The sequence below is a fragment of the Ostrea edulis genome, chromosome 7, assembly GCF_947568905.1.
Source record: "Ostrea edulis chromosome 7, xbOstEdul1.1, whole genome shotgun sequence".
NCBI classification, from domain to species: Eukaryota; Metazoa; Mollusca; class Bivalvia; order Ostreida; family Ostreidae; genus Ostrea; species Ostrea edulis.
The window spans coordinates 57,070,371-57,079,403 of NC_079170.1; the positions used below are offsets into that span (position 1 = coordinate 57,070,371).

The 9,033-nt window shown below is 36.2% G+C and overlaps 1 protein-coding gene across 2 annotated transcripts in view; it reads right to left on the bottom strand.

The window, feature by feature from the left end:
• Positions 1 to 2,094: 2,094 nt before the first annotated feature.
• LOC125653322 (carbohydrate sulfotransferase 15-like) overlaps positions 2,095 to 9,033 on the bottom strand; it is a 38,658-nt gene continuing 31,719 nt past the window's right edge. For both annotated transcript variants that reach the window (XM_048882748.2, XM_048882749.2), the window contains exons 7-8: positions 3,084 to 3,231; positions 2,095 to 2,718 (exon numbers count right to left, since the gene is read on the bottom strand). In XM_048882748.2, the coding sequence (XP_048738705.2) occupies positions 2,528 to 2,718; positions 3,084 to 3,231 (339 nt within the window). In that variant the 3' untranslated portion in view covers positions 2,095 to 2,527. The remainder of the gene's footprint in view (positions 2,719 to 3,083; positions 3,232 to 9,033) is intronic.

The window sequence follows — 9,033 nt, forward strand, 5'->3', positions numbered from 1 at the left end:
ACTGTTCTATTCCCTGTTAGAAGTTTTGACGGCAGAGATGCACGTACAGGTATTCAAATACATGACATTTATTATGACATGTACTGCTGTGGTATAAAGTCACTAGTTAGAATAATCTAATTGTGTCTTGGTACAGGCCCTCACCACACTCAAACCGGGTCCGTAGGACATTATCACTTTAACGATAGAACATCCTATCTAGTAAAGTCGCTAACAAAGTCTGTACCTTCTTCTCATCTTTAAATACCCAAATAGCACGGCATTTTCATGTTATGTTAGCAGCAAGAATACCGCCAATTGTATGAGAAATATTTATTTCTATTAATTCCTTTTTCTTTTCCGTGATGAAATGCCAGATGGCATCTGTTTCGTCGACAGGAAAGATATAGGTATCGTTACTGTCATCGTGCGTAGCCATATCTGTTTACATGGTTTTAAAAAATACGGAATAAAGATATTTCGCAAAACGAATAGTGATTACCAAATACAAATCAATAGGTTTGCGTTTCACGATTTTCTATTCGTAAAATTGAAAATGCATTTTGTTTCATTTTCGATTTGACTTGATGGGTAGAATCGGCGGAATAAAAAAAAAAGAAAGAAATTTGCATTTTATTTTTTTCCGATTCCCCAGAAATTAGGATCGGCGGATCCATAAACCAAGAAATAGAAAAACTGTGGCCTTATTTTAAAAAAAATTGACCTCATAACATTATTGCATACAATATTTTCCGTTCCCTTTCATTTCGTTTTCCGTTCCGTGTTTTAGCAACACACAATTCATGCTTACACTGTTCCAATCCGAGGGAAATTATTAAATGAATGGCTATCATTACAATTGGTAAATTAAGATACCTTGGAAATACTTAACATTATACGAGGGCGAGTCAATAAGTAACCAGCCTATCACATTTCCGATTGACCAAGACGGTCATGATTCAATACATGCTTTATACCTGGGTACAAAATTGCACACGTATCGAGTCATTCTTTAATAAGATATTGAATGTCAAACATGGCTAGTGATGCAAAGGCGAGTTAGCCAATGTTTATGGGTCTTCTGCACCAACTTATGCTCAGGTTAAATTCTGGGTAGGGGAATTCAAACGCGGTAGAACGTCTTTAGAAGATGAAGCCAGGTCTGGACGCCCAATGGATGCCACCGACGAAGAAATGTGTAAGAAAATTCGGGATCTGGTATACTCTGATAGGCAAATTCAGGTGGAAGAAATAGTGCAGGCATTAGGCATTTCACATGGTAGCGTTTCAACAATCTTACATTATCGGTTAGGTATGCGCAAGCTAACAGCCAGTTGGGTCCCCAAATCCCTTAGCGATGAGCGAATGGCAACCAGAGCATCAGTATACAACGCCTTGTTGAAGCGTTTTAGATCAAAAGATGATTTTCTTTTACGTAGGGCCTGGGTCCCCGAGCCCAAAGAAGTTCAAGACGCAACCATCTGCTGGCAAGGTGATGGCCACGGTATTTTGGGATGCAAAAGGCGTTGTTATGTTGGACTTTTTACCCAAGAGAAGTACAATAACTGGAGTGTGCTATGATATACCTCTGCATTTTCACTGTCATTTGTATTTCAACTTTATATCATCTAATCATTGTTTTTCTGTACCAATGTTTCTGACAATCAAGTATGCGGGTGAGTCAATAAGTAACCGGCCTAACTCATTTCCGGTTGAGATCCACCTCTTCTTTTTCGATGTAATTGCCCTCTAATGTGATGCACTTAGACCACCGGTGTTCAAGTGCCATCAACCCAGAACTGAAAAAGCCAGGGTCCTTTCCATTGACCCACTCCTCAACTGCCGTCACGACTTCGTCAGACCGGAAATGACGTCCACGTTTCAAGTTAGGGAATAGGACGAAGTTGCTAGGAGCTAGGTCAGGCAAATAGGCAGGATGTGGTTCATACTCGTTTCGCTCTTCAGCATCCATTGCAACTTTGCAAGTGTGGACTCTTGTGTTGTCCTGTTGCAGCAAAACACCTTTAGAGAGTTTACCTCGGCGTTTTTCATGGATGGCGGTTCTCAGCTGGTTTAGCAAGTTTGCATGTATGTACTACACTTAATGGAATCAGCTAGGGAAACACAAAGTTTTATTCATTATACGAATGAAAGCACCCAATTTCTTTCTAACATATTTTGTTTACCATATGCCATAAAATCCACGGTAGATTAATTAATTTACAGAATGCTACATGTAAATGAACACATCAAATAATATCATTATCAACATGCTTCACAACCATAAAAGATTCTGACTAATTATAACACTCTACACACAGGCTATTGAACTTAGCTTTCTTCATAAATCATACATCATAACTGTAAACTTTTCTGATAATATAAATGAATGTTGTAGCCATATACTCTACACTATATGGTAAATGGCACCTGAACAACTTTTGAATGTATTTCTTCTGTTTTCTAAGACACAGCATCTTTAATCAATAAATCATGCTAATCTTATGATAAAATGTTTCATTATGCTTTCCCTGATTGACTTGCTAATTCAGTAAGACCAGAGAAATCTGTTGGATTGCAGTAACTGTGAAAGGTTAACATTGAAAGGCTTGTAGAACTCGCGAAGCATTTCCTTAGTCTCTGCCAGCATGTCTCCCATGTCCCGTGTCCGATTGGAGCGGCGGTTTTCTCTTGCGTGGCTTGCAAAAAATAATCTTGACTCTTCCGCCGTAAGATTACCTGCAACATAATTTTTAAAGACAGTTAGATATTACAATATTTTTCACAAACTTATGGCAAAATTAACTTTCGTATAATTGATTTTAACATTTTATATACTGGATACTGGTAAAAATTTACAAAGGATATTGGAAACAAATTCTGACAACTATAAACAAGTTTAATTATTATATTGCATTACAAAGGATATGCTAAATTTCATAATAAATAAATTTTACTTGATTATTTTCTATGATATATTTCCTTTCAATTACCTTGAAATAAAAATATACGATCTTATATGTGCGTGGCGAATCGGCCAATATAAACAAAAGTATATTTGAAATTTTCGTCTAACTCTTTAATATACATTTTCTGTAACTCACTCAGCTCCAGAAATTGTGATACTTTGATTAGCACTTCCTTTTTGTCTTTTGTGTAATCGTCAAAGTTGATCACTAGAATTTGATCACGTGAAAAAATCTGCAGCCAGTCCGTCAGAAACACGTGGTACATCCCAACTCGCAATCTAGCCTGAAGAAAACAAATGTGCTGTGGACGTATATACAGTTTTTGTATCCTCAAGGAACCTACTTCGGTGGTATGAAGCAAAAAACAGCTAAAACATTGTAACAAGATCGATTAAAATCCAACAATGATTAAGTACACATGATCCGTATTTAATTAATTACACTTATATATTTTTATATATACGTATATATACATATATATGTATATATATATATATATATATATATAAAGCACAGAAATTTTCACTTTATTTGGATACCCACTTCCGCCCCTACCCGGGGTTGAACTCACGACCTGCGGAACCAAATCTCCTAGCAGCATGTAACCAGCGCGCTAGACCGCTCGACCATCTAGGCAAGACTTGCCTAGATGGTCGAGCGCGCTGGTTACATGTTATATATATATGTTATATATATATACCAAATGGGTATCCAAATAAAGTGAAAATTCCTGTGCTTTATATTAAATATTTCTTCATTTAGGGCAGTTATGTTCATTTAAGAGTTCATTGCTATTTCTGTACTTTATGTATATATGTATATATATATATATATATATATATATATATATATATATATATATATATAATGATTGGTGTAATTAACAAGAAATATATACTCCCTGTAATGCAAAATTAAAAAGGGTGCATCATTTAATGGAAAGTAGTGCCAAAACAATTCAAGATATTCAGAGGAGAATTTCTTCCTATGTCCAGAGTGGATTGACCTTTGATCATGTGACCTAAAAATAAATAGGGGTCATCTACACCTTAGAGTGTACCAGTGTACCAAGTTTGGTGTCAATCAAGCAAATGATTCTTAAGATATAGGAGACACCGAATTACCATGTCCAGTTTGAACCATGACCATTGACCATGTGAACCTAGAATGAATATAGGAGTCATCTACTCCTTTTAATACATACCAGTGTACCGAGTTTGATGTCTGTCAAGCAAAGGTTTATCAAAATATTGATTGGACAGTATTTTCCTATGTTCAAAGTGGATTGACCTTTGACCTCAAAATCAATAGGGGTCATCTATTCCTTAAAATGTACCAAGTTTGATGTCTGTCAAGAAAAGGGATATCAAAATTTTGAGCAGACAATATCTTCCTATGTCAAGAGTGGATTGACCTTTGATTATGTGACCTCAAAATCAATAGGGGTCATCTACTTCTTAGGATTTACCAGTGTACCAAGTTTGATGTCTGCCAAGCAAAAGGTTCTCAATACATTGAGCAGACAGCATTTTCCCATGTCCAGTTTGACCCCTGACCTTTGACCATGCGATCTCAAAATTAATGGAAGTAATCTATTTCTTAGGAGTACCAGTGTACCAAGTTTGATGTCTGTCAAGGAAAGGGTTCTCAAGATATTGAACGGACAGTTTTTTCTACGTCCAGAGTGGATTGACCCTTGAACATTGGACCTGAAAATCAATAGGGATGTTCTTCTACTCATAACCAACCTACATATTAATTATCATTACAATCAAGTGAATAGTTTTCAAGATATTGAGTGGACAACATGTGGTCTACCGGCTGACAGGTGCAAAGCAATATGCCCCTCTTCTTTGAAGGGGAGCATAAAAAATGCCAACATGCATATGTATGCACCTGAATAATCTTTTGAGGGTTCAATTTTTGAAGGACATAACTTTTTTTTCATTAAAAGGAAAGGCAACCCTAACCACATTGTTGCTTTTATGAATAAAGTATTACTTACTCATACCATATATGACAGTCTTTAACAACAACAATCCTTGCTTAACGATTAAATCAATATTTATCTATCATATATTTTAAATTACCCACTGCTAAGAGAGCGGCCATTGAAGTTTTTATGACGGTTCTGGTTTATATCATCAGCAGCACTGTAGAAATGACAAGTCACGAACAGTTAAGTTTGGAGCCGTATAGACTTGAGCCCGTTCTTCCGCAAGAAGAAATTGAGAAAAGAAGACGTTCAGTCGAGTCGCAGACCAGGCAGACGGTACATGTTTCTTCATACAAATGTCTGGAACTTCAACTTATCATTACGCAAATGATGGATCCACAGTTTACAGTCTTTTCTTTTCAAATGACTTGGTTGGGTCAGGAATTTTGAAAAAACTTTTTTCCACTTTGCCCCTTTGCATTAATGCAAGTAACATTGATGACAGGAAGGCATCATCCTATCTATTCATAAAATTTACCACATGCACATCTTTGATGATCTTAGAATCTCATCAAAACCGGAACAGATGGTGTGACATCAAAATTATTGATTTTTGTGGTCTTGAATACAAAAGAGTTCCACATCATGGCAGCCTCTATAGATGGTGGGAATTTCAATTTTTAACATTTTCAAATTAGCACCGAAGCTTAAGTATGACAAATTTTTATCATATAATTAATCCTATCATTTATCATGTAAAAAAAATTTGGGGTTGCCTTTCCCTTTAAAGTCTTCTGAAGCTGTTGTTTTGGATGTATATCTTTACATGTATATGACAATTATATATGATTTAATTTTCTTTGACATTTCGATTTCATAAAAGAATGTGCATGCTCAATGGAGAATACCATCGATTTAGGAATCCCTACCGATTTAAGACTCTCAACGGTACTAAAAATCTTCAATGAGAGCTACTTCAAGCATTTTCATACATCTGTATAACAACTAGAAATATGTCCATAGGATATGAATGCCCCGCCCGATGTGACATTTGTAATGCAATATCAAAATAAGGGCCCCATGAGTCTCCTTTAAAAAATTCCCTATATATTTGCATGTAAAATTTTGATCCCCAATTGTGGCCCCAACTACCCCTGTGGGCAAAGATTTTTACAAACATGAATCTGCACTATGTCAGAAAGCTGCCATGTAAATTTGAACTTGTCTGGACAAGTGGTTCTTGAGAAGAAGATTTATAAAGACTTTTTCCTATATATTTGCATGTAAAACTTTGATTCCCTATTGTGGCCCCACTCTATCCTTAGGTGACATGAATTTAACAGACTTGAATCTGCACAATATCAGAAAGCTTCAATGTAATTTTGAACTTGTCTGGCCCAGTGGATCTTGAGAAGATATTTAAATTACCCCACCCTATTGTTGCATTTTTGAGATTATCTCACAGCCCTTCATTTGAACAAACTTGAATCTCCTTCACTCAAGGATGATTTATACCAAGTTTGAATGAAATTAACCTGATGTATCAATCTAATTAAAATTAGATCTTCCATCCGCTTCCACGTGACGTATCGAAAACTGTGGATGGAAGATCTAATTTTACTTAGATTGCCTGATGTATTTTCACTATTTTGTTATTATCTCCCCTTGGAGAAGAGCATTGGTCCTTATCTGAACAAACTTGAATCCCCTTCACCCAAGCATGCTTTGTGCCAAGTTTGGTTGAAATTGGCCAGATGGTTCTGAAGAAGATGATGAAAATGCGAAAAGTTTTCAACAACGGAAAGTTTTAATTTATAGAAACGTTCACAATATTGAGCCTTTGTTTCAAGTGATCGGTACCTTCTCGTGGCCTGATATTCTGCCCCATTCACAATGGAAAAAAGGTTGAATTTTTTCATAATGTGGAAAAAAATTAAAATACTGAACCCATTTTTCTTTAAAGAAAAGTAGTTCCACCCTCCTGTGACATCACAAGATCTTGCAAAATCAATGATTTATTTAAATTTCTACATGATATTACCATAAATTTTGTTGGAGTCTTTTCTAATGGTTATTGTGAAAAATGTTGTTCAAAACAAAAGTCTGAGCTATATATAATCAATTAAGGAAAACCTTTCTAACACTCTCCCTTATTCATCTAATGTATTATTTCTATAGCAAAGTGAAGCGTTTTAATAAAAAAAAAAATCACCTTTTTTCAAAATGTTTTTATCTTTAAACTATTTAACTCAAGTATCACCCATTCATTTCACTCTGAATATTATTCAAATTTACCAAAATTCTAAGAAAATATCTATAAAGATAAATAAGAGGGCAAGTCAATAAGTAACCGGCCTAATTTATTTGCGGTTGAGATCCACCTCTTCTTTTTCTATGTAATTGCCCTCTAGTGTGATGCACTTAGACCAACGGTGTTCAAGTGCCATCAGCCCAGAACTGAAAAAGTCAGGGTCCTTTCCATTGACCCACTCCTCAACTGCTGTCACAACTTTTTCGTCAGACCGGAAATGACGTGAATATCCTTTTTCAAGTTAGGGAATAGGAAGAAGTTGCTAGGAGCTAGGTCAGGCAAATAGGCAGGATGTGGTATTAATTCATACCTGTTTCGCTCTACAGCATCCATTGCAACTTTGCAATTGTGGACTCTTGTGTTGTCCTGTTGCAGCAAAACACCTTTAGAGAGTTTACTTCGGCATTTTTCACGGATGGTGGTTCTCAGCTGGTCTAGCAAGTTTGCATAGCACACTCCAGTTATTGTACGACTCTTGGGTAAAAAGTCCAATATAATAATGCCTTTTGCATCCCAAAATACTGTGACCATCACCTTGCCAGCATATGGTTGTGTCTTGAATTTCTTTGGCCTCGGGGACCCAGGCCCTACCCACTGACGACTCTGAGCTTTATTCTCTGCTTCATAATAATGAACCCAAGTCTCATCTACAGTCACTAGATGCAAAAAGAAAATCATCTTTTGACCTAAAACGCTTCAACAAGGCGCTGTATACTGATTCTCTGGTTGCCATTCGCTCATCGCTAAGGGATTTGGGGACCCAACTGGCTGTTAGCTTGCGAATACCTAACCAATCATGTAAGATTGTTGAAATGCTACTATGTGAAATGCCTAATGCCTGCGCTATTTCTTCCACCTGAATTTGCCTATCGGTATACCAGATCCCGAACTTTCTTACACATTTCTTCGTCGGTGGCATCCAGACCTGGCTTTATCATCTAAAGACGTTCTACCACATTTGAATTCCCCTACCCAGAATTTAACCCGAGCATAAGATGGTGCAGAAGACCCATAAACATTGGCTAACTCGCTGTGTATTTCCTTGAATGTTTTACCTTTTAAATACAAGTACCAAATTATAGCACGATACACAACTTTAGATGAAAAGCATGCCTTTGCATCACTAGTCATGTTTGACATTCACTATCTTATTAAAGAATTACTTGATATGTGTGCAATTTTGTTCCCAGGTATAAAACATGTATTGAAACAAGGCATGAAAAATCGTGAACGTCTTGGTCAATTGGAAATAGGATAGGCTGGTTACTTATTGACCCGCCCTTGTAGCAATTTTGCATTCAATTTGGTTAAATGTTGCCTAGCTATCAATGGGAAGGTTATCATTATTCAAAATTACTTCTAAGAAAAGAGAAAAATGAAATATATTATACTCGCATGAAATACTGATTCTCATTTACATATATGGATATTAAAAACTGACAAGGCAAACACCAATCTAATTTAAGTTTGACTTGTAAATCCGCTCCTCTACTATATGCCTTGGCCATATTCAGAAAGGGACAAAAAATTCTTCATTAATTGCTTTGAAACTGAGCTAACCACCAAATATGGAAAAGTAAGGTCAAGGTAGAAGGAAATGTCAAGGTCAAAAAATATTGATGCAGTTAAATAGATGATACCAATATGTATCAGCATGTAAGGTTTGAGCTAAACACAAAGTGTGATGGAAGTACAGATGGAAGGATGGAAGGATGGAAGATGGACATGACAAACACTATATGCCCCGGCCATATTCATGGCGGAGCATAAAAATATTAAAACTGGATATAACATTTTGAAAACATACAAAACGATTTCAAATCATTAACGAGGTTTGG